The sequence below is a fragment of the Oryzias melastigma genome, linkage group LG22, assembly GCF_002922805.2.
Source record: "Oryzias melastigma strain HK-1 linkage group LG22, ASM292280v2, whole genome shotgun sequence".
In the NCBI taxonomy this organism is placed as follows: Eukaryota; Metazoa; Chordata; class Actinopteri; order Beloniformes; family Adrianichthyidae; genus Oryzias; species Oryzias melastigma.
The window spans coordinates 8,955,263-8,980,559 of record NC_050533.1 but is presented as its reverse complement, the minus strand read 5'-3'; the positions used below and the strand labels follow the sequence as shown (position 1 = coordinate 8,980,559).

General features: G+C 40.1%; 2 protein-coding genes across 2 annotated transcripts; one reads left to right on the top strand and one right to left on the bottom strand.

Annotated features, from left to right (window-relative positions):
* Positions 1–251: 251 nt before the first annotated feature.
* Positions 252–18,901, bottom strand: LOC112146402 (tyrosine-protein kinase fyna). The gene is made up of 12 exons (XM_024272209.2): positions 18,690–18,901; positions 9,630–9,886; positions 8,044–8,140; positions 7,019–7,117; positions 6,731–6,834; positions 6,444–6,593; positions 6,184–6,348; positions 4,381–4,560; positions 4,228–4,304; positions 3,910–4,063; positions 2,056–2,187; positions 252–1,574 (listed from the first exon to the last, which is right to left on the bottom strand). The coding sequence occupies exons 2-12, from the start codon at positions 9,874–9,876 to the stop codon at positions 1,366–1,368; spliced, it is 1,614 nt and encodes a 537-aa protein (XP_024127977.1). The 5' UTR covers positions 9,877–9,886; positions 18,690–18,901; the 3' UTR covers positions 252–1,365.
* Positions 18,902–23,190: 4,289 nt separating this feature from the next.
* Positions 23,191–25,202, top strand: marcksb (myristoylated alanine-rich protein kinase C substrate b). The gene is made up of 2 exons (XM_024273229.2): positions 23,191–23,577; positions 24,472–25,202. The coding sequence occupies exons 1-2, from the start codon at positions 23,482–23,484 to the stop codon at positions 25,027–25,029; spliced, it is 654 nt and encodes a 217-aa protein (XP_024128997.1). The 5' UTR covers positions 23,191–23,481; the 3' UTR covers positions 25,030–25,202.
* Positions 25,203–25,297: the final 95 nt, after the last annotated feature.

Genomic DNA, 25,297 nt, shown 5'->3' with positions numbered 1-25,297 from the left:
GAGCCACTTTGAGCAGGAGGAAACCACTCTTAAATTAAGACCAGCTCCTTTTGACATTGTTGAAATAGTGAAAACTTAAGTAAATAGTTGTTTAGTCTTGTCGGTTTAAGCTTCCACTATTGTCTGCTGGCAGGGTGGATACCTGTCAAGAGATCTTTGTGCAATCAATCATGATCTCAAGCCTCATTCTCAACAACAACAAAAAAAAACTTTTTTTTAAAGTCCGTCTTTTGCGATAAACTCAACCAGAGTTAATTGCAAGATTGTTTATTTCAAAACCAGCTGTGTACAAGTAACAGACAATAAATAATGCAGACCAAAAACCGTTTATGTGTCTAATAAATAAGGAAAAGGAAACTAATACAAACGGAAAGGGTGTTTTGTCTCTTTTTTTAGAGACAAATTTCAAAGTTAAATCCTTTTTTCTCTTAATAAAGTTGCAGATTGCCCTGACAATTAAAAAGGGAATAAAGAAAGAAAGAAAGAAGTAACACTGGTAGAATACTTTAAAACAATGGTATTTAAAATGACACACAATGGAGGGACGAACACAATCCTTCATTCTCTTCAGTGGCAGTTTGTTTGGCCGCTTAAGCAGAAAGACAAGAGTTCTTACACAGCCGGGTGCCATACATTAAATGCAACATACACTTTAAAATATCAGTATTCTAAGCAGTCAGCTAAACAACAGCTGCAGCGGAGAGGGAAGCCCTCGTTTCAACTACATAAAGCTGAACTAAGGAGTTACTTTAAGCTGATCTAGAAATCATTGGCTGAAGCCGAGAAGCGATGAATGCACTTGACGTCAGTGCCACACGGTTTGGCTCCACGAGTCCATGATGCAATAAGTTAGTGTTTAAAGCAAGAAGGCATTCCTTTGCATTTTAAGAATATTACTTAACATGAAAAGGCAAGAACAGGTGTTATAGTACATGAAAAGTTCCTTGAGAAGAGGAGAAATTTGTAAAAAAAGTGAGTGACGCTCCCATTTCACACCCAAAAAGGAATATTTCAGATCATTCGGTCCACAATTTATCACCATTTTTTTTCTTACTTCATTTTAACTTGGGTTAAAAAACATAAAAGAAAAAAAAGATGTTTCTAAATTATAAAAGTAATATAAAAGGAAACGAAACAGGGATAAGTAAACAAGCATTTTATATTTACATTTCATACAAGTTACTCATTATCTCTCGTCTACTGCAGTCATTTTCATCTCTGCTCCACTTCTTTTGATCTGCCGTCCGCCTTTTGAAGTTTCAATGTTGAATTTTTTTTTATTCATGACAAAAAAAAAAAAAAAGAGGTTTCTGGCGCCCTCTGGTGGGAAGTCAGTGAAATGGCATGGGACAGGAACAGCTGTGCTCAGAGATTATCCCCTGGCTGGTATTGAGGCTCAGTGGCAGTGAAGTAGTCCTCCAAAAACGCTTGCAGGTACTCGAAGGTGGGCCTCTCCTCCGGGTCCTTCTTCCAGCACTGCACCATCAGCTCATGCAGGGACGTGGGGCAGTCCTGTGGGCAGGGCATCCGGTAGCCGCGCTCCACCTGCTCCAGCACCTCCCGGTTGTTCATGCCTGGGGGAAATCAGAGCAAACGGATTCCTGTCACAATCAGACTGACCTCATTCTGAGCTCACAAAAAGCTCATTATGAGCTTAATTTACACCAGTGACACTATGACAATGTCATTTTTCCAACTCCAACCTTTTATTTTATTGCTTCCTGTAATAATAGGATTTTCCGTCTCCACCCACTGAAAGATTAGATTTACCCTCAAATCCAGGTTCTCTCTTGTTGACAGATAAACTCTGCGTTGTTTACTCCGCCGAAAACAATGTCCAACAGATAAATATTTCACATGGTTGCACAGACAGATGGGAAGATTTTTCTGCATAATGCACCATGTAATGTCCATTATGCAACACGACGCTCCATTTTTCTTTTTTTTTTTTTTCTTTTTTAAGCAGACGGAGCGTCTCAGACATGAGAATGAAACACTGGAGATCGACTGGAACTATTTTAAGATCTTACATAACTTGCACATCAGCACCCTCACCTGGATAGGGCACTCTGCCCTTGGTAACCAGCTCTGTCAGCAGGATGCCGAACGACCACACGTCCGATTTGATGGTGAATTTTCCGTAGAGAGCCGCTTCAGGCGCAGTCCACTTTATGGGAAACTTTGCACCTGTGACAAACCACACAGGAGACGTTCAGTTTGCAGACTTCCTCCATCTGTTTGGCAATTAAAAATACATCAATCCCCTTAAAACTCAAGACTTTCAGATTAAAATCAGAGCAATTTCTTCTTTTTACTCCCGTTCTTAACTGCCACTTACATTTTAAAGACTGATTAGAAATGTAAATGTGCCGCATGGACGCCACAGAGCATCAGTAAGTGTAGAACTGTGTTCCTCTGCCAATATCCCCACCACTATGGACGTGTTTTCTTGCCACACTGGACTCTACAAATCCGGCACAAATCCTTAATGAGTAAGTAGGTCAGACTTCCCCGCGCTGAATTTTGCCTTCATCTGTCGTTTCATCGACGTGTACAAACATCCGCATCTCCGGGGAAATTACCGAACAATTCCAGTTTATCTCCGTCAGAACTCGGCTCAGGTGAGACGAGTCAATATTTAAATGACTTCCCAGAGAGTGGCAGAGCGTGTTGACACAATGACCAGCGGAGCCTGGGAGTCCTGCTGATGCAGCTCGGAACACCGTCATGGAAAACATGGCTTTCTATAGAACTAGTAGAAAAAATGTACAAAAAATGTGCAAAAAAGCTTTTTTATGCAACACCAAAACTTTTATGAAAAAATTAGATGAATAAATATCTTTTTTTGCTAAACTTGACATGTTTAGTCAATTTTTTTCAACCCAGCCTCAACTATCAGTGCGATTCAAAAGTAAACGAAACATAAAGCAAAAGCAAAGAGGAAGCTTTCCTCAAACACAAAGTCCTCTCCTTTAATAAATGCTTTATCTGATGGAGGAGTTCAGGTTTTGGAACAATGTAGAAGTCACAAAAAAGCTTCAAACTTGTGAAATGTTTCTGACAATGGAAAACACAAAGAAATGTTCATTTCTTGATCTCTTATTATGCTGCCATTTCTTTTCCTTTTGCCCTAGTGGCGGAATTGCATATTGCAGCCATTTATTTAAATAACCAACATCCCTATATTTTTATTCTCTTCGTGACTTAGCTGGATTAAACCGCGGGCCACATCTGGTGGACCTGATGGCGTATGTTTAACACCCCTGCTCTAAACTGTCTGGTTGGATAGCTCCGATATTGCAAGTCTTTTTTTTTGTTACGCTAATGTTAGCTTGGGATTGTGAGGTGCTATAAATTAGTGGGAGTGAGTGTGAGAGAATTTTTTTTTTTAAAAAGCGACAAGTTTGTTTGATTTTGTCAAAAGGCTGCAATATCTCATATTACATCATAACTACGAATGATTTTACAATACAAAAAAATACAAAGTTGGAGTGAGACTCTAAACCAGCTCCAATGAAAAATTGTTTTTGGTGTTTTTAACAAGCTTTTGTGGTATTTTTCTGATTATTAGAAGACATATCAAAAAAATTAGCTTAAGACTTCAATTCTGTATATTTCTTTATTCAAGCAGTTGAGAATCAGAAGCAGATGAAAAACTTCTCCTTGCTTCTCTCTATTCTGATGCATCTACTCTAAGACAAATACGTCAAAAATTCTGTTTTCTTTGTCCGAGCTGGCTCAAAATTATAGCTCCAAAATTTCCAGCCATTTCTAATGTTGGGTTTGCATTTTGAAGGGCTGTAAGCTAGTAGGAAAGCATGTGAACACCTTCACTACCACCTTTTTACATGGCCAAATATTGAAAAAAAAGCAAAAGACTTTTCCTCAAAGCAGGTGCAGCAGAAGTACCTTGTCTTGCTGTGTATTCGTTGTCCTCAATGAGCCTAGCCAGACCAAAGTCAGCGATCTTGCACACGAGGCCGTCTCCTACCAGGATGTTTGCAGAACGCAGGTCTCTGTGGATGTAGTTCATCCGCTCTATGTACGCCATTCCTGCTGCCACCTGGGAAATTGAGGCGCTACAGTTTTTTTTTCCAGTTTCAAGGTCATCACATCTAAGAAGCCATTATGAGTAGCTTTAAATAAAACAGTAACACACCCAGAAGAACCACAACATCAGAGGCTCCTAACATTTAAACATCTTAACATCTCTTGTCTGCTCTGTACCTGAGCTGCCATGTCCACCAGGTTTGGCAGTTTGAGGCCCCGCCCCTCGCCGTCTTTCAGGAAATCCAGCAGACTTCCTGAAGGAAACGCATGAAAACCTTTCGTCAGCGCCTGTCATGAACTATGGAGGTTCCACGTTGAAACGGCCTCCACCTTTGCTCATGTACTCCGTGACGATGTAGATGGGCTCTTCGGACACCACGGCGTAGAGCTGCACCAGTTTGTCGTGTCGGAGCTTCTTCATGATCTGCGCCTCCTCCAGGAAGGATTCCGGCGACATGGTGCCGGGCTTCAGCGTCTTCACTGCCACCTTGGTGGTGCCGTTCCATGTGCCTGACAGGACAATAAAACCATCATTGCTAAAAATCCCAAGAGAAAAACACCTGAAATGAATGTTTGAAGTCCACCTAAGACAGTACAAAAAGGTGTTTTAATTATGAAGTTTTTAACCAAAATCCCACAACTTAAAAAGCCAAATCTCATGTTTATCTGAAGCTAATGTTTCCAAAAATCTCCTCTATGTAGGCGTGGCTATTGGAGCCGAATAGCCCCGCCCTTCATCCCTTCTTTCTGATGATGTCTTACAAGGACAAATCTTCACCGCTGCTACAAAAAATGTCAAGCAAAAGCGGAAGTGTCTAGCCGTATCGTTTTGAGCCAGATTCCAGCTCGGACTAGGAAGTGAAGAGCTTCATGACTTGCTTTTAAATTAACTATAAACTTTCAGAGCACTGGGTAGAAATCACATCGAGTCAGCACCCGCCACAGGCCCTCGCGATGCTGTTTTGATTCCCCAGTCCGATTCCCCTGGTCCACAACACTTTTAAGTTAGTTGCTGGGCACTAGCTGAGGCAACCTGCCAGGGTGAGATGGGGGCAGGAGCTGCAGCTGAGGAAATCCATGAGAAGGACCCGGCGTGCGTCCAGAGTGGCATCCACGCCCGCCGTACCCAGCTCCCTCATGTGTGGAGCCAGACACCACCCCGAAAAAAACAAAACAATTTCTTATTACATTTGTTCTCTTTCAGAAGAAAAATGCCTCATGAAGATGTCAAAAACTCAAAAAACATGATTTTCAAAAGACCTTCTCCGAGAAAAATCCTGTTTTGGGTGTTTATAACATGTTCTTGTGGCATTTTGTGATAAAAGAAAATTACGGTAAGCTTAAAATTGAGTTTCTTAAGATTTCTTTACTCAAATAGTTGCGAGTCAGAAGCAGATGAAAAAATGCAGTAGGATAAAACTTGTAGCTGTGACATAGAAACTACAATCTACAACAAGTTCCCTGCTTCATTCTGACGCATCCACTTGAAGTCGACTAGATCCATTTCTGTTTTCCTTGTCCGAATTGGCATCAGGCTCAAAACTGTACGTCTGGATAGCTCCGATATTGCTCGCCATTTTCGTTGCAGCGATAATACTAGGTTGGGGGTGTGAGGGTCTGTAAGCTAGCAGGAGAGAGTGTAAACAGAGGGATGATGGGAAGAGGGCCGTCCCACTCACAACTTACAATTTTCTAATGAACTACTGCTATGTCCAAGAAAAAGGCACAGATTTTTTTAAATTTTGGCTAAAAATGTCATAATCATGCTTTGAAAATAGATCGTAAGATGATCAGAGTGGGACTTTAACACTAGAGATGACCTCTGAATAAAACACGCTCTTTGACTATTGCAACTCTTGGGCCGACTCTTATGGTGTAAAAGGGTGGAAATATTTTTTAAATTAAGATTTAGTTCTAAATATTGAGGTTTCTAATGAAGTAGTTTTGGTAATCTTGAATTAAAATGGAATGCATAACTGCAACCCTTTCTCTAGTCTAAGGCGTTTAAATATCCGTCCAGTCAAAGCGGATGCAGCCAAATGAAAGTCCTCTGGCAGGAGTTTATCACATGCAGCTGTTGTGCATCATTGCCAACAGCTGTCCAAATCTCTGTCAGCGCCAGAAGACACACACCCATCCACACTTCTCCGAACTGTCCGTTGCCTAGGCGCTTAATGAGCTGCAGCGACTCCCGCGGTATCTCCCACACGTCTTTGGTTTTGACGGACAGGTCGGTCAGGCGAGGCATGCCTTTGTGGCAGGGCGCGATCAGCCGGCAGCACAGTCCTGCAGCCCTGGCTGGAGAGGAGAAATGACAATGAGTGACCAAAACACACACACCAAAAAAAAAAAAAAAAAACACAGAAAGTTGCAGGAAAATGATGCAGTCTCACCGGAGTAGTGCTGAACAAGCTGTTGTAGGGTCTCAAACTGGGCCCTGGTGGTGATGTAGTACCCTCCGTTGTCCAGTTTGCGGATCTTATAGTGTTTGACGTGATCTCCTTTGATGTCGTCCCAGTCTTGGATGGACAGAGAATAAGCCCCTGCAGGCCAGAAAGCGCAACAACTTGCATTCTTAATGTGCTTTGTGCACAAGTTGAACTAGAAGTGATTAGCTTCTAATTGCACACTGAAGGGCTCCAATTAATTTACAAACACCGGCGCCGCTCAGCCGAGTTACCTTTGGTCGTTTCGCTCTCACGGATAAGGAAAGTGCCTCTGGCGTTGCCGCTGGAAAGCAGCTGCCTCTCTGCATCCTTTCGACCCAATTTGCCGAAATACCAGCTGCAGGGGGAGATTTACAAAAAGAGGAGTCAGACGATGAAAAGGTAAATATTTCTTTAAGGATGATTACACGACGGTTTGTAGCGGATGAGTCCTCAAATATTTATGACGTTGCTCTCTGGGGGTTAAGCTGCCGTGACTTGCGGGGTGAGGTCGAATGCGCATGAGAACGAGCTTCACTCACTCCTCGGCTTGGATCGAGTCCACGGGAGCGACGTAATTGCTGGGGATGTATCCAGTTCCACCTGTAGTAAGGGAGCGCGCCTCCCACCAGTCTCCTTCACTGGAGGGAAACAAGCAGAGTGTGGGTGGAAGATGCTTTTAGGACAAGAGGGGAGCATGCAAAGGGATTAAAGCCGCTGTTTATTTGCATATAAATTAAAACTTTTGTCACTTGAACTGTCGAAACTTTTACACACAATATTTAGACCACAAAATTGACTGTTAAATAGCTTCCTCTTCCTGTTTTCTGGTTGTAGTAGCTCGGTTCTGGTTAGCTGCAGCCGAGGAACGGGAGCCAAGAATGTTTGCAGAACATCTCCCCTCACACGTCAATCAGCTGTTACCATGGGAAACGCCTACACTGAGCTCCGTGTTCACAGCCATTTAAAAAAAAAACCTGGTCATACACAATACAAAACATAATCATTGTTGTGCATTCTTGATCATAAGTGAGAATTCTCACTTTTGATCAAAGAACATGCTGACTCATCATCTCACTGTTTCTTCATATAACTTGATTCGACAAAGCCCTCGGATAAACAGTCGTTTCTATTTATAAATGCTTCATTTTTAACCTTCACTCTCTGCTTACCAAACAACCCTTATATTGTCTGTAATTGTGCTTTTCCAGGAATTGCAGTGAATGTCAGAAAGGAGCACATGATGAAGAGGCTCGCCCGGAGGCAGGGTGACACATCACAAGGCCAACTTTGATTTTCTTTTTTATCAAGTGTCAAAAAAAAAGGTTTAAATGAGTTAAAATAAGTTAAGCTGTGATTTTTTCACACCACCCAAAAGAAAGAAAAACGATTTATTAGGGCAACTGAGGAGGATTTTCAGAATAAAACACACAAACTGTTCTAAAAGTTGCAGCTTTTTCCACATTTCACTCCCAAATTCAACTTTCAGACATCCAGAGAGGAGAGAAAAAAAAAACTACTCAGCGACACCCTCTTGATGGCGTCATGCAGATGTTTGCAGACTTACGTGCTGTTGAGGATCTGGAACCTCTCCCCCTTCCTGAAGCTGAGGTCATCCTCGGTCCGGGCTTCGTAGTCGTACAGAGCCACAAACAGAGTGACCCCTGTGGGCCAAAAAAAATGATGTGTGTTGCAGAGTCGCAATGTTTAGCTAGAGTAATCCATTTTTAGTTTGTTTATTTGTCAAAATCAGGGGTCCCCAAACGGAGTCAGTGTGTAAGCTAACAAAAGAGGTGTAAAAATGGCGGGGTGTGTCTAAACGTGAGCATTTATACTTTTCCAGAAAGTCACATGTAACCAATTATTAATAATCCTTTCTGAGATCTTCACAGAAAAAAATGTTAGAAAATAAAACAATTATTAATTTAATTAAAAAGTCTCATTCTGTCTTCTGCTACAGCTAGACATATATGTGTACATGTCCAAACCCTAAATCATCATTTATTTTTGGTTGTTGACCTCTATAAATGGGGCTTTAAAAGTGCTCTGCTGGTCATTTAAAAAAATGGTTTAATTCTTGAAAATTTTGTCAAAAACTGTCTGTGTGCTGCCCCCTTTAGTTTGAATCGAGCTATTGCAGTTTAATTTTGTGATTGGTCAAACCATTTAGGTCCCATGTCATTTCAGAAGTCGTCATGATCTGCAGCTCCAGTAATGATACCAGTCCCACCCCTCTGACTGGAATTTCCCATTTTAGATGTGGGTGGAGTCAGCCTCCAACTGTCCTGTTTGGTCACCCTTTAAACTCAAAGTTCAACACTTAATGGAAAAGGAGTCCAGTTCTATAGAATGAAAACAAATATCTGATCGCGATAAGAGCTGCACGTATCAGAGAGGGGCACAGACTGCAGAAGGGTGGATCTCCATCGATCCAGACTGGGGGAAAAAAAAAATCATGGGTCTCTGATATTGTTCAGGGGGCCAGGCCAAATGTGGAGGCGGGGAAAAATCGGAGCCGCAGCCCGTAGTTTGGGCACCCCTGATCTGAATGATGAAACTTTTTTTTTTTTTTTCCAACATTTGACCAACTTTAGAGAGCATTTAGAAGATTTAAAGATTTAAAAAGGAAAATGCTTATAAATTTCAAAATAAAAGCATCGAAATTAAGCGCAAACAGTTTTTCTGACCAAGAATTAAATACAATAGTAGCATTTTTCAAGTTTTTGTAAACAGCTTAGATAATTTGGGCTTTTCTTCTTGAACTGTATTTAAAAATAAAACTTCCAATAAATGGTTTCTTTTTTTCCCATTTGTACCAAAGTTTATTGCTCTTTTTTTAAAGCACTGAATCTTTCTGTTGTTCCGAAATGTTTATGGATGTGAGAACTTCTCTCAAGAATTAAAAGCCCAAATACAGTTGACCAAAATCTTATGAAATCTTCGGTATCTTCTAATTTTCAAGAGAAAGCTTGTGATTTTAGTTTGAAAAGTTTTCTTCTTCTCTGAAGAAACTCTAGACTTCTCTAGTTTAAGAGCTACAGCAAAAGAGAAAACTGCCTCACCCTGTTTTGCTTATGTTGAGTAAAAGTCTCCCTAAAGTTCAACAGCGTTCACATCTGGATTCAAAGCGCTCGTTTCTTTAAAAAGCCTCACCCGTTCCTCCCCGAGAGCGTAGCGTCCCCGACTGCGAGGACGTGTGGACGCCTCCGAACACCGTCACTCCCTGCGTGGCCGCGGTGGGGAAGTTGTTGTAGTTGGGGATGGTGGTGACCCCGAAGCTGGGGTAGTGCTGCGGCGTGGGGTCGGAGCCATAGCGGTAGCCCGAGTTGTGTGAGAGGCTGGTCTCCCGGTCATCAGTGAGTTTCGCTGCTTCTTTATCCTTACATTGGACACAGCCCATTCTCTACTGTCTGCAGGAGGAGGGAGGGGGGAGAAAGAGACACATTTAGCATGTAGGTGAATTTAGCTCGTCTCTGTTGGGGGGGGGGATTCAGTGTCTCATTATTGCAGGATCCTCTGAGAGCAACACAGTCGTCTGGAAAAAAACTCCTTTCAATTAGGTCGAAATTAAAGGCGACAACCTCGTTCAAGCCCCACTCCAATGAAAATCTTGTTTTTTTGGCATTTTTCTCATGATGGAGGACATATACAAAGAAAATTGTGATTAAATTATAATTATTTCTTTATTCAAATTGTTGTGAATCAGGACCAGATGATAAAATCTACAATCCGCTTTATTGTGATACATTCAGCTGCAGAAAAATAGATCCACGTACGTCTCCGTTTTCCTCGTCTGAGCTGGTATCTGGCTCTAAAATGTAAAGTTAGATACTTCAGATGTTGCTCGCCATTTTTGTTGCACCACTATTGTTGGGTTGGGCTGTAAGCTAGCAGGAGGGAGAGTAAACAAAGGGATGATGGGAAATGAAGGGAAGCTTATTCTGTGGCAACAGTCCCACAACTCAGAGGCAAATTTCTGATTAACTCCAGCCGCTCTGCAGAAACTATGATCTAGAGATTTTTTATTTTAGGCTAAAAACTACATAATCACAATTAAAAGAGCACTGGAAACACTTTTAAAATAGGTCAAAAGATGATTGGAGTGGGATTTTAAACAGATAAGCCTGCACTACCAAAACTAAATCTTAAGAAAGTACTTATGGAAAAAAAAGAAAAGAAAAGAGCATTAAGTCCAAAAAAAAAGTTTAAATACAGCTTTAAAGTCATACATTTACAAGAGAAAAAGTCTTGTGTGTTAAATTAGAAGATATCATATATTTATGACTTAAAGTTGTAAATGTATTACTTTACAACTTTAAAACATAAATTAACTAGGAAAAAAAACAAATTTAATAGAAAAAAACAGTAAAGTTGTCCGTTTATCTGAGCTGTGCTCAAAGATGAAAGATGGAGCATTTCATGAAGCTTTATTTTCTAATAAGTTTAAAAAATAAAGAAATTCTGAACCTTTTGGCGACTAAAAAATCAAAATTATTATTAGCATAAGAACATAGAAAACAATATGTCCTCTTCAGATCGAAGCATAACACAGATTTGGAGAAGATCTCGTCTTTTAGTGTATAAGAAATGATTGGAAGTAGAGGAATATCGATGGATTCATCAACGTTGACTGCAGAGATCGTGGAAGCCATCCATCAATGAATAAACATTAATAAACCATAAACCAAACAAAGGAGCTTCCAAACATTCGTGAAGTGACTAATAAACATTCAGTTTTCAAATTCAAGACAGTATGATCAAATTGAAGCTGGTCTGCAAGTTCACTTTAACTTTAATATTATATTTTTTGTGCTCCTAATCTTGGAAATGTGCGAGAAAAAAACTGTATATTTACAAGATTTAAAATTTTAAATTAATCCATTTTTCCTTGAAAATTTGCCCCTTTATTTTCTGTCTTGCAGAAAAAAAAAAACTGGTCAAGAAAGTATTTCATTAGCAAAATAATGCTAGTTTGAGAAAACACATTCTAATATTTTTTTTTCCTAAAATAAGAATTCTTTGTAAGACTATTTTTAACCCTTTAAAAAGTATAGAAGAATTATTTTTGACTTATTTCTAAGGGGCCTGTTTTGTAGTATGAAGTACAAAGACTATGATCACTACATGCAAACAAAAAAAAACTGAAAAATTGCTCAAAAAGACTTTAACTGCACTTTTAAATATGGATTTCTCTTCCAATGCATGACCACACTTGTGAAAAGATCCTGCACCCATTCATTGCATTTACGAGGCGCCGTGCACTATTTTTGTTTACTTTATAAGGAGCCGCGCACACCAACATTTTATGGGCAGAAATGCACAGAGGGACCTTCAGAGGCAAACCGCTGCACTGCAGCTCATGAGGCCGACGGCTGGAGCAAACCAGTTTCCATAATGACTGAGGTAATCTGCTTCATCAATTAAAAAGAGCCTTAACAGTTTTATAGACCCAGTTAAAGTAATGAACATCTAGGCTGAAGGTGTCCCCCTCCTTAGCCCTGGAAGCTGGGTTGGAAGCGAGGAGGACGGGAAGGGGGCCGCTGTCTTTCATCAGCAATAGCATCCAGCTGACTTTGGAGACAGCTAATTGGAAACACACTTGTTTACAGTGTGCGTGGACAGAGGGAGGACTTGCCAGTGGCACACGCCGGCAGATGGGAGGACAAAAAGAAACTCTTGCACCTCTGAGAGCCAATTGTTCTCCAAAATAGCAGCAGAAACATGACGGGTGTGTCTCCAAAATGATAGGTTTTGCCCATGAGATGGGTTTTCTACGCTTCAAATGTCGGAAAAAACGGTGGCATCTTGATTTTTTTAAAGTCCCAAAATGAGCTGCACTCAGAGGTGAGCTTTGGAGTTCCAACCAAGCAGCAGCTTATGAGTGAAGGGCCTTCAGGCCTGTTCTGCCTTTACTAGCAAACGCCTTCGCTGCAGAAAAGTGTGAACAGATGTGTCGCCTGCTGCACGGCGAGCAACAGGGTGCCGGCAGAGTTAGGCGCTACACGCCGCAGATGAAACATATGGATGCAAACTTCTGTGAAAGAATCTTGTTTTTGAGGCAAATGAGGGAAAAAACTAACTTTAATGGTTTTATTTGGGTTGAAAACATTCTAAAATAGCAATGCAGATAATAACGACTTTACAAGCATTGCTTCCACACAATGACATTTTATCCTTAAAATTTGCCTTTCTTTTTTCTGATAAAATTACTGTTCCTGCCCTGAAATATAAAGGAAAAATGTACCAAAACATTACTGACTCAATATTTAGAATTAAAATGGAATTAAAGTCTACTCCAATCATCTATTGATCTATTGTAAAAGCCAGTGGTCACATTTTTAACTGAACCCAAATTTAAAAAACAGTGTTGTTTTCAAGGACATAGTTTCTGTAGAGAGGCAGGAGTTCATTAGGAAATTCCCTCTGACTTGTGGGTGGAGCCACCCCACCCCCTTCTGCTTCCTGTAGCTGAGAGCTCTCCGTTTACACTCTTTCCCGCTAACTTATAGTGACTCACATCCCCAACATAACATTACCAGAGCTACAAAAATGCAGAGCAACATTGAAGCCAAAGAGCTATATATAGGCTAGAGTCGCTATGCTAGCTTGTTGCATACGCAAAGTTGGACGCCATATTGGACATGTCAAGATGCTTGTTTGCTGCCGTGCTAAAAATGCACAAACAGAGCAGGAAAAACCAGAATGTGACTTTTCACAAATAAATTCTTACTGTCAGTTGATAAAGGAGAATTGATAGAAAACATTTTAACAAGATCTGAGAGAGTTTACTCTTAAAAGTAAATGTTTAGGCTAATCTTGTAGTTTGTTCAACGTTAACGGTAGCACTATATGAACATTTTTTGGCAGGACCACCTGTCTTTTTTGTTTTAGGGAGGATGACCGTAGTATTTGTGTGTGTGTTCAACCTCAGATCAAACCAGACGATCCAGCTGATTACTAAAAAGAGGAAAAGAAAATTACCAGAATTTCCTCAAAATCCAAAATTAAGCATTTTATGGTAATTTTACTGTATCTGCTTGTTTACATATCATTCCAATATAGCGGTTCTCTATATGTATCTTAGACAATAGCGTGCCATCTCTAGCAATATATCTCAATGACTGAAGCTATCCAGCCGTACAGTTTTGAGCCAGATGCCAAATCGGATGAGGAAAATGAAGATGTACAAGGATCTTTTATTTATACGTCACAAATACGGTCTTTTTCCAAGGGGTTTTCACAACTGTTTGAATAAAGAAATACTCAAAAAAGCTATTTTATTTTTTATTTTCTTTATTCACGCTATCCATCATCCGAAAGATGACGCAACAACCTCAGAGTGAAGCTCAGATAAAGCTGGAGGTCAGACCTCCTCTTCACATGATAGTTGTGATTTATCCTAAACGTCTCCACCGCTTCCATTCAAGTCGTGTTTAATTGTCCTCAAACTGCAGACTGAATTCCCGGCTCAAACGGTTGTTTTCTCTCACATTTGTGGCTACCCGTCTGTCAGCAGGCTGCAATAAAACAGCTCTGAGAAAGCAGACGACATGTTTAAAAATCAGTGTTACCTGTGCCCAGAGGAATTCTGGGAGCCTGAAATTCCTACACAAAAAAAGCAACAAAAAATGGAGGCTCTTTTGCTTCATACCGTCTTAAAAGCCGAGCCACAGCAGAGAGAACCAGCCCATTTTGATTCAAGGTGATCAATAAAACTCCATAAATTATCCAGATGAAGGAAAAGGCCTCTGGGGGCAGCATTACAACATGATCCCTGAACAACCGACGCCACGAGAAGGACTACAAAAAAAGGAGAAGAGGAGGCTTCGTCAGTAATCCTTAAGATATCATATAATCTCCTCATTTTTATATTTATGTCTCCAGTAGATAAACCCTTACGGATACAATTTCAAAAAGAACAAACCATCAATAACTGATTAATTTAACTTTTTTTCCATTCAATTTAATTCAAATTAAATGCTTATAGAGAAACCTTTAAAGGGTTTTAAAAGTTTTTTTTTTTTTTTTTTATACAGCCACTCTGTTAATTCAAAGAGAAAAATAATAGTTTTTCGTATAAACTGCCTATATATTACACAGATGATTGTATTAACTATGGAGAACAGTCCACTAAATGGATTCAGAGCTTGTAATGTATGATTATGTTTGAGTACTTTGGCAGAGCACTGCGTCAGTATGAAAATACTGAGCGAACTGCTGCGTTTTGTGCTGTAACTGCACCACTTCCACTCCTGCAGGGATCAGGGAAAATGACGGGAGAGCTCATGTTGCTATACTGCCTGCAGGATTAGGAAAATCTCCTTGCTCTTCAATTTAAAAGACCAGACAGTTCGGATGTTTCAATCCAGCATTTTCCCCGGTCGGTAAATACCGTTCAGGTGAACGTGAATCATCACATTTGTGAAGAACACTCGAATCAACAGGCACTAATATGACAGAAACTTTAAGATTCTGATTTGTTTTAGTTGAAAAAATGACAGGAAAAGAGCTAAAATGATCCAGATTTTCCGCTGGAGGGGTTAACCTTTGCCATTTCCATGAAGCACCAGACTGAACACATGACTTTAGAGCACAACTTTAGCCTCAAATAAAGCAGATGATGGCACTCCAGCCGTGGGGACTTGCTCCTTGGGCATCACATCACCACCTCAGCCCCAGTGAGAAGAATCACTGCTATTTTCAGCTCCGAACCCAACAGCTCGCCACAAAGGGGGCCACAACGTTGTGATGTGGACCGGGGTCCTGAGGGGACGACTGCAAAATGCCTTGAAAGAGTGCACGGTAAAAGGAAGAACAGTGAATGAGTTTGGACAAAACAGAAAAACTAATGGCAGTGGAGGCCATAAAATTAGAAACCGATCCTTCCTTCCTTCCTTCCGCTTTGTCGGATTGGAATAAACGGCAACATCTGTGTGACTATTGAGGCCTCTGGTCCCGATTGGAAGCTGATTTGACAAAATGACAGCTTTTATTTTGATGCAGTGGAAGCGCAAAGTACAATCATGTGTAATAACACTCACAGGCGCCATAATGAGGATGGGCCATCTATACAGAAGCTGCAATCAATACAGAAAATTGACGAGGACAGGAATGTCAGCGTCATGCAGGGTAACTGATGGATTAAAACAGGAGCCAGGCCTGAGAAACGCACATGTGTCAGTCTGACGGGAACACACAGAATGATAGACAAAAGAAAGAAGGGTTAACCCACTCCACGCAGGAAATAAAAACAATTCATGCACAGAAAACAACACTTGCAGATTCACCGCTATAGTAAAAAATGCGAATTTTTATAGTTTTTTTAATGTAAAATCCTACTCCAATGAAAATCTTGTTTTTTTTCTGATGACAGGTGACATATATAAAGATTAAAATTGAGTATTTCTTTATTGAAAAAAATACCTCAAAAGGCTACATCCTGATTTATCTACAAATAGATCCATGCACGTCTTCATTTTCCTGCTGAAATCTGGTTCAAAACTGTACGACATAGCTCCAATATTCCTCGCCATTTTTGTTGCATCCATAATGTTAGTCTGGGGGTGGGAGGGGCTATAAGCTAGTGGGAAAGGTCGGGAGCCATGTGCAGCTCTTTTCTCCCTCCATTGTGGCTCTTTGGCTTTAAAGGAAAATGCAAATGCTTTGAAAAATTATTTATGTAAAAAAGGATGTATTTTATTTTGAAAGGAACTTGTATGTGCTGCTGTCAAAAGTAAAATAAATAAAAATTGTACAGAAACAAAAATAGAAAAATGCTGTTATAATTCCATTACTGTAAATATTTAAAAGTAACTTATTATAAAGAAAAGGTTTAATGGCCACAAAAATAAAATAAAAAGTGGGATTTAAAACTAGTCCAAATGGCTCTTTCAGCATCAAAGGTTGCAGTGTAAACAGATAGGTGACAGGAAGGGGGGCGGACTTATTTTGCACAAATGGTTCCATCCACAAATCATAGGTAAATTTCTGATGAACTACTGCTATTCTGTAGAAACTATGTCCTAGAAAATGACAGTTATTTTTCTAAATAGATCAAAAGTTGATTAAAACATATTTTTTGCTGAACCAAATCCCTACAATTTCCAAACTGAGTCTCCTAAAACTTTCCAGAAAAGTGGGGCAGCGTCTAACCAATCTGCTCATTATCAATTAATGCATCAATTGAGGCGTTTTCCAAAAATAGCTCCATTTTTGTTTCCAAACTGTGAACTGTTTTGGAAAATCGACAATCACAAGCTCTTATGTTTTGGTTTTAAACTAAAAGCGGAAACTAGTGAAAAAAAAATCAAAGACAAAGCTTGCATTGAGCTTTCGAAATGTCATTAATAAACTGCAGACTTTCATTTTGGGCTTTCTCATTATTAAACATTCCTTTGGAACAAAGCCCTCAATATTATAACGATTAGCCATTCAGCTGTGTTTTTTAAACAGCTGGCATGGATCGCTTTCACGCACAAGGTCCTTTTATTCGTAGATTGTTTAAATGGCACAAGTCAAAGCTGAGCGTCCCACACGCCTCCTACTGACATACATCGACCTCATTCAAGTCCTAACCTCAACTTTTTTTCTGCTCTTTCCACAAAGAAACGAGCTAGAGAGTATAATTTTCAGCTGTGTGGCATTTGTGTGCGAGCGGACCACACTGGGTTTCCTAGTTGGGCCAAAAACACTGACAATCTCCTCCTTATGGCTGCCATTCTCTGGATAGTTACAACATTTGCTTGTGTCAGACAACCGAGTTCATTCAGTGTGTCAACAACAAGACAATGGTCACATTTCACTTGGCTTCAAGATTACGGGCACAATGAGACGCAGTGTTGGAGCTTTCAAAGCATTCTTCGTGCACTGAATGAACAGGGCCCGTTATAAAACCCCGCAGCTGAGCTTCATACAGTGTGTGGCTTTAAGCCTGTTCTAGTGTCACAGCGTTCACGGCGGAGTGTGTCGAGTCACTTCGAAATATACTCAGTCAGCAAGATTTACAAGATAAACTGTTTCCAAACAGGGAAAATCTAGCGGATATTCTCATTTTGGATTAAACAATCCATTTTTTTTTTTTGGTTTTGTTTTTTCCAAATCCTGTGCCGCTGGAGGGCAATGTTCAGAGTGAAACTTCAATGGAAAGAATGATGTGGTGGTTCTGCTGGACCCGTTTCAGTTAAACAAATCACAAATGAGGGGATGAAACGCAAAAGCAGCAACAAAAAACAAAAAAAGAAACCCATCAACAAGGAAACTCAAAGCAGTTCTGTTGCCAAAATAAAAGCTTTCATTCAATCTCACTTTGAGTCTGATTTCAAAAACTCTGTCTCTAATAATGAAATGACTGAAAAGTAAAACATTTAGGCTACTTTTTGTCCACAACTGGTTTAGTTTTGAGACAGGAAGTTGCCAAAATTATTTCTGTTAGTGACAACAATATAATATTTTAAATTAAAAAGGTAGTTTTGACTATTACTTTTTCTATTTGTGATACTGGGTCACAAAATAAACACAATCAATGACATTTTAAAGTTAAAAGATTGAACCAAACTACAGCATCCTCGGAGTGTGTTACTTATAGAGCTTAATGTATGGATTTAAACACTTGTTTTTCATTTAAATGTGACACTAGAATTGAGCAGTCACTTAACTATTCCCTAACTTATTGCACATGGGTAACACCTAGTTCCACGCACAAGATGGATGGCTGAATCTCCAGACACAACGGATAACCCGATTAAAAGCAGCTTTAATTGGATATTTAACAAGCTGGCAACGCAATTAGTCTAAAAGAATATGATAATTGATTGGGAGGGTGGATCAATGGCGGGCTGTCTGCAGGCCGTTTTGGCCAGAGAGTGCACGGCCTCAGTGGTCAGCTCTGTTCTGCAACCCATCTATCCCTGCTGCTGCTGCTGCTGCTGCAACACAAGAGCCCCCACTCCAGAATCGCAGCACTGCAAAACATCACCCACAACCTCCCCGCTCCTCACTCAGCTTTACCTCCAAGGTTAACCGTTATTCGGACGAATCCACACCTGTAGAAAGCCTTTAAATTGGAACAAAAAATAATAATAGGACATTTATCCCCTCTTTTTTCATCTCTCTCTCTCTCTCTCCGAGATTGTATTCAACCCACAGTGCAAAAAATAGGGGACAAGGCGGGTGCACCGACTGGAATTCAACACGACAGAAAAAGATCACGCTCACCGCAGAAAATCAGATTAATCCATCGGAGTTATCACTGGGAGTTTTGTGAAGGAATTTCCTTTGGTTTTTTCCCCCCTCTGTCTGTGGTTTCTTCGCACAGAGGGAGAATAGCGGTGGGAGACCCGTCCCTGCCGATTCCGGAGCGCCTGTCGCCGCCGTGTGTACAGATGATGACGAGGGCGAACAGCAGCAAGTCTCCGGCAATCTACACTTCCTGTTTGGATTTTCAAAATAAGGCAAAGGCCTTTTTCTTTCGTGTCATTGTTTACACATTCGATCCTAACTAAGTGAAACATTTATTTTACTAAAGCAAAATATATATAATAAATCTTACATATATCTGTAAATAAACATTTCATTTCATTTAAGTCGGTTAGTAGCTTCATTTTTGACAGGCAATCAAAGCTTCGTTTCCGGTGTGTGTCTCAGAGCTTTGACGCAGCTGTTATTGCGTATGGCTGATGCAGATCCACCACGACGTCGAGCTTTGATTGACACCCCTCTCGTCCAATGAGAGATTACAATTAGAAAAACGACCGCCCCTCGGTCTTTGATGGCACAGAAAAACAGGGCAACCCTGGATAGCTGTTGTTTTCCTGTTCTTCTTCTTCAGGGAAGTGTCTTTTTATTTTCCTCCAACAGTCACTTTTCAAGTACAGTTTCTTTAAGCATTATAATAGACTTGATGGTGTGTTAGGACAAGTTTTCTATGTTTTTTTTGTGGGGGGATAGGATGTTAAATCACTGCTGCTTTTTTAACACTGCACATAATTAAAAACAATTCAAAATTTCACTTGTAATTTTGTAAATTAATTCCCCTAATGTACTTTTTCAGGTCATTAAATGTAAAAAAACAAAAAAGAAGAGGAAGCTTCATACACACAGAAAAACATGATATTTTATAGCTAAAATGTCACATTAAAATTAGAAAAAGCACTTTAAAAAGTTACCAGTGAAACACAATAAACTAATATAGGGAAAAATATGTTTATCCTGATATGATATGCACTCCAAAACTGCTTCTATCACTATGGACAAACTAAGTCAACTAATAGAGGGTTGTGGGTTTTGGTTTATGTTTTAAAAACTCAACCAAGATAAACAAAATCAATACATTTTTTTATAGCTTATTGCCTGAGGTAAGTATAAGGCACAATCAATATTTAAAAAAATATGTTTTCCAAATGTAGTTGACAAGGATTTTAAAGTGATAACTTTATCCAAAATTATACTTTTTTTCCAAACACCCTGTGTCTTCCAGGCTTTGTCCCCAGGTTTACATATTCATTGCAAGCCACCATGATAATTACAGCTTTGCATGTAATCAGAATATTACAACAATGCTCTTGGCCTAGTTAGGATTCAGAGAAGGGGGGTTAAAGGAGTCACCCTAATCTTCAATCTGCCGCGTGCATTGTTGCTGTGTTTTAAGATGACCCCGCTTCTCTGCGACCAAGGGTCACGATCGAGAAAGCCTCCATCAAAGAGCGTGAACCTTCCTTTCCTTCCCTTGCAGCCATTTTGAACTGGTTTCCATGGGAACGAGGGTCATGCAGTGATGGCAGAGAGAGATATGACTTGTGGCTGGCGGTGGAGTAAGAGCACTGCAGGCTGGTGGAACAGACAACAGAAGCGGAGCCATAAACTCTCATTATATCTGGGTCACTGGGATGCTCCAGCAGCAACAAGCAGACAGGACACTTTATGCAAGAAGAGAAACGGTGGAAGTCGTGATGGCGGGGGCTTAGAGTTACAGGAAAAGTCTGTAAACATGGAGGGGCATATGTCATGAGGGCATCCAGATAAGGTCACATGATTAATTGAGCTGTGCTTAGTCAAATCAACCATTCAAAACCAAACTGTCAAATGAATGCACTTATTGCACGTAGCATTTTCTGTGTTTAGCAGTTGCTATAAATAAAAAAGTAATAGATTGCATTAAAATAGAGAAATATTAATACATATTGTTTTAATACCTTGTGCACACTTATATAATTTAATGAAAAAAGCAGAAACTGCATATTTAACAATCCAAAATCAAAGAAAATTAATAATAATATTTAAATGTTTGCTCTTATATTAGTCATTCCAGAATTGGAGGACATCTGCTTCAAAATTCATGAAAAGTAAACTTAAATTTTATCATTTTCTGCTACATATTCATCAAAAATCGACTAGGTGTGACCAAGTTATCAGCTTTTGCAGGTCACGGGGTTGCAAATCTGTACTTGTACTCTGGCTACCTGTCAATGATGACCAAGAGAATGAACTTACTTATGTAAATAAGAAAAATAGAAAATATTTCATAGAGTTCAATCTAGGATAACTATGCTGAAAAAAAAAGTTAAATAGAAGAAAGGATACTCAACTGATTCTTTTGGAAAACTGTTTGATGATGTATAGTCCAGCATATAATGGGATTCTCTGATTTATTTTTCTTCTAATGCTAAAAATGTCATTTTAGCAAGGATTTGATATTTGTGGTTGCTGGTTTGATTTACTTTTGATTTTGGTTCATTCTGAAGGATCCGATTTGATCTGACTCACTGACCTAAGATCAGTACAGAACATCTTTAGCCAGAAATTCAACCAGTGTGACTCAGAGATAAATCCCTGTTTACTGAACAGTGCAGGGGAAATTTTCCAGATCCCTTGTATTTCTTGTGAGATAATCAAGAGTAAATTAAATGTGTGTACAAACAAACAAGCAAACAAGAATTTACTGCAAATCCATTTACATTTTAGTTTCATAAAGTTCATAGACCTCAAATTCTTGATTATTTTTTAATCATAATGAATGTTTTTTGTAAGATTGAAGATTCCCTTTTCAAATTTCTTGATAAACATAAAAAACAAAATCAGAACAATATTTTCAATTAAATGTAAAAAAGTTTATTAAAATAAAGACCTATTTAAATTTAATCATAAGTGAAGAAGTGAATGAAAAATAGTCAACAACCGAAAAGAAGCAAGTGATATTTTGCAAAAATACATCAAAATTATTTAACATTAAAAATATATATATCGTAAATAACTTGTAACTTTTTAGCCTTTGAATAGAACAATAAAATAGTTGAAGTTAAAACAACTCAGCATTCAAATAGAGTGGAAATAAAGTGAGCATAGCATGCTCTTTCTTTGCTGTTGCTGAGATCTGGTGGTGAGGCAGCAGATGCAGAAAAGTTATAAACAAGAGTGGAAATATCGATACATGCGGGTCAGTGTCGACCCGATACTAATGTGATATTGATATTTTAGCACTTGTTTATGTCATAGTAAAATCAACCTATCATGCCTCAATCCAAATGGTATTTTCCAAGATCGATTATCGATCAATTTATAGCGATTTTTCAATATTACAGGTTGATTTTAATCAATTCTGCCACAGATAAATCAATCTGGCTGGTTTGTAGGAATAGAAATCAATTCATTGCTACACTTCTAGGTAAAATCTTATTGTGACAGTATTTTATGGGACACGTATTCCAAAATATTGTTCATTAAAATAATTGTTCCCACAGTTATATCCATCCATCCATCCATTTTCTTGACCGCTTCATCCCGTTCGGGGTCGCGGGGGTGCCGGAGCCTATCCCGGCCACTGATGGGCGAAGGCGGGGTACACCCTGGACAGGTCGCCAGTCTGTCGCAGGGCCTCAATCACACACACATTCACTCTCCCATCCACACCTAGGGGCAATTTTTAGAGTCACCAATTAACCTATGAAGCATGTTTTTGGACGGTGGGAGGAAGCCGGAGTCCCCGGTGAAAACCCACGCATGCACGGGGAGAACATGCAAATTCCACACAGAAAGGTCCCAGCCGGGATTCGAACCGGGGCCTTCTCGCTGTGAGGCGAGAGCGCTAACCACTGCGCCACCGTGCAGCCCACCCCACAGTTATACTCAAATAAAACAATTACTAGAAATAATTAATTTTTAGTTTTATTTAAGGTTTAGTTTGGACATTAAGGGGGTTGGGACGAAAGAAAATATGATTTTACGCCAGATTCATTTGATATTTTTAAAAACTATTTGGTCTTAAGTAAATTTAGTTAAAAACTGCATGTGGATTAAGTTTGGGTGTCATCCAATTTTAGAATGACCTATGTAAAATACGGAAAACTGGAAGAATTTGAGTAAATTGATGCAAGGGAAACACTGAAATCTAAACTAATATTGAAAGTGAGTGATTTTTATAGACATTTATTGAAGTATGTAGACCAAAAAAGGTTTTTATGGCTCCAATTTTCTAATTAAAAAAAAAATGTGACTTTTCTTAGTTTGTTTAGTAGCTGTGCTGAAAAAAAGCATAAATCTGAGGATTATGGAGCATAACTCCTAACACGGGTAGCCCCATAGAAAGTTGTAGCCATATTGTTGTGTCTCTCCCATTGTCCCCCCCCTCATCTCCGTGACCTCCCCACTCTCTGAATTCCAGACTTCTGATTGGTGGAGACGATGCGGCTGTGACGTCACCGCCTCGCCGTCCATTCATCAGCGGACTTGGGCGTTGTACTCCGCATCTCATTTGCGGCGGGGCCAATTTCTCCATCTCCAAACTCCGCTCGAGAAAAAAATTGAAACAATTCACGTGTTTTCTCATCTTAAGCTCATTTTTTAACGCGCGTATTAGTTTCTCCGCGAGACTTTCGACTCCGAGCGGGTTTTTCTGCTTCAGACGCACCGGGAGGCGTCAGCGTTCCTCGATTTTTTGGGGGGAGGAAGTCTGCGGTCTTTGTTCATTCATTTGATCGGTTGGGCTCCTTTGTTGGAACAAAAAAAAGCGAGCATGGGAGCGCAAATCTCCAAAACCGCTGGAAAAGGGGACGCCGCGGTGGAAAAGCCGGCGGAAGGCGTGGACGTTGCAGCCAAGACAAACGGACAGGTACAAAAAGTGGCCTTAAATAATTCAACTCTTAATTGCTCTCGCGAAATTTCGTCTCGATTTAGCAATGTGTTGCGTCAATGGCGTGCTCCATGTTCCCCCGTAGCGCATCCCCACGCTCACCGGCGTTCAGGGAAAGTGCCCACATGGATTTTTTTCTCTTGTTTTCCAAAAATCCAATTTAAACATTTGCAAACTTCCTTAAAATGTACATGAATATATATTTTAATGTATGCAAATACTTTCCCAACCCCACAAATGTCTATTTATTGCACATTTTTTCGTATTTCTGAGTTTATTAGTGTATTTTAACGACGCAGCTGGGTCTTATTAACTCATTAGTTCGTGCAAATCCAATGAATTTGGCTAAAATGTTTGCAGCACTCATACTGTGGCATGGCCATTTTTTAAGCGGTACCACGCCTTTGTTGCCAAGATTTAGCTAAAAAGCCACGTTTTTGCACAGATTAAACCCCCCAAATCCAGAAATCTTTCACAAATTTTACGATTATCTAAATTATATCCAATTGATGGTTGTGAAAAATGTTATTTTAATTTATGGGTCATTTAGGAAAAGGGGGAAAACAAATTCCTGTGTTGTCACAGACTTTACCACGCGCCCCCTAGAGGGCGTCCGGAGGAACTGCAGTCTGAAAATCGAGCCTACCGCTGAAAGATGGAGATCTGTCGTCATTCTCCTAGTAACAGATGCTGCTGCAGTTTTTGCTCCGTTTTAATTTACTCCTTATTGATTTTTGAATTTAATTAAACATAATTCAGTTAACATCTGCCTTTAGTCACTCATCACCTTGCAGGAGAGCAATGCAACATTTTTTTTTAAATCCTCAAACTGTGATTTAAAAACAAAATCTAATTTTTATGGTTTTATTTTAGGAAAATGGTCACGCCAAGAGCAACGGAGATGCCTCTCCTGCTACAGAGGAAGCCAACAAAGCTGATGTGCAGGCTAATGGTAGCACTCCTACAGAGGAGGTGCCAAAAGAAGATGGAGAGAAAGTAGAGGGCGCTGAAGCCGGCGGAGAAAAGGAGGCAGGTGCCACAAACGGAGAAGCTTCCGCCAAGCCGGAGGAAGGCACTCCATCCACCAGCGAGGATGGCAAGCAGAAGAAGAAGCGGTTCTCCTTCAAAAAGCCTTCCTTTAAGCTCAGCGGCTTCTCCTTCAAAAAGACCAAGAAGGAGTCTGAGGAGGCGACAGAGGAGGCGGCGGCAAAGCCAGCCGAAGGAGAGAAGTCAGAGGAGGCTGCCACCGAGGAGGCCAAGCCAAGCGAGGGTGGTGAAGAGGGTGCCAAGGAGGCTGCTGCTCCCGAAGAGTCAAAGGCGGAGGAGGTGAAGGGAGAAGAAGCTGCAGGAGGAGAAGAGAAACCAGCTGAAGCTTCAGCTACTGAGCCAGAAACAGCTGCCAGTCCAGAGGCTACGGCAGCTGCTGAGTAATCCTGCTGAACGAGATCCCGGAATGAAGGAAAAGTTGTAGCTCCTTTTGAAGAAATGCGAGAACTTGTCTAAAACCAGGGATTTTTTTTTCTTCTTTGTTTACTACTTCTGCAACCATCTCATCCCTAATGATTGCAATGTCCCTGGCAGTGATGGACAGGAGGTGCAGTAGTGTGCTGCTTCATCACTGCTTATCGGTGCTTGCATGTGAAACATGGATGAGTGTGAAAGTGCGACTGTGAGCAGGATTTTCTTTTTTTTTCATTTT

Bases quoted from the DNA above. Each gene is read 5' to 3' on its own strand.
- LOC112146402 (XM_024272209.2), bottom strand. From the start codon at position 9,876: ATGGGCTGTGTCCAATGTAAGGATAAAGAAGCAGCGAAACTCACTGAT. The intron at 8,141-9,629 runs GTGAGGCTTTTT...TTTGGCCCACAG, and splicing joins ACGCTCTCGGGGAGGAACGG to GGGTCACTCTGTTTGTGGCT. The intron at 4,305-4,380 runs GTGGAGGCCGTT...CGTTTCCTTCAG, and splicing joins CACGGAGTACATGAGCAAAG to GAAGTCTGCTGGATTTCCTG.
- marcksb (XM_024273229.2), top strand. From the start codon at position 23,482: ATGGGAGCGCAAATCTCCAAAACCGCTGGAAAAGGGGACGCCGCGGTG. The intron at 23,578-24,471 runs GTACAAAAAGTG...GTTTTATTTTAG, and splicing joins CAGCCAAGACAAACGGACAG to GAAAATGGTCACGCCAAGAG.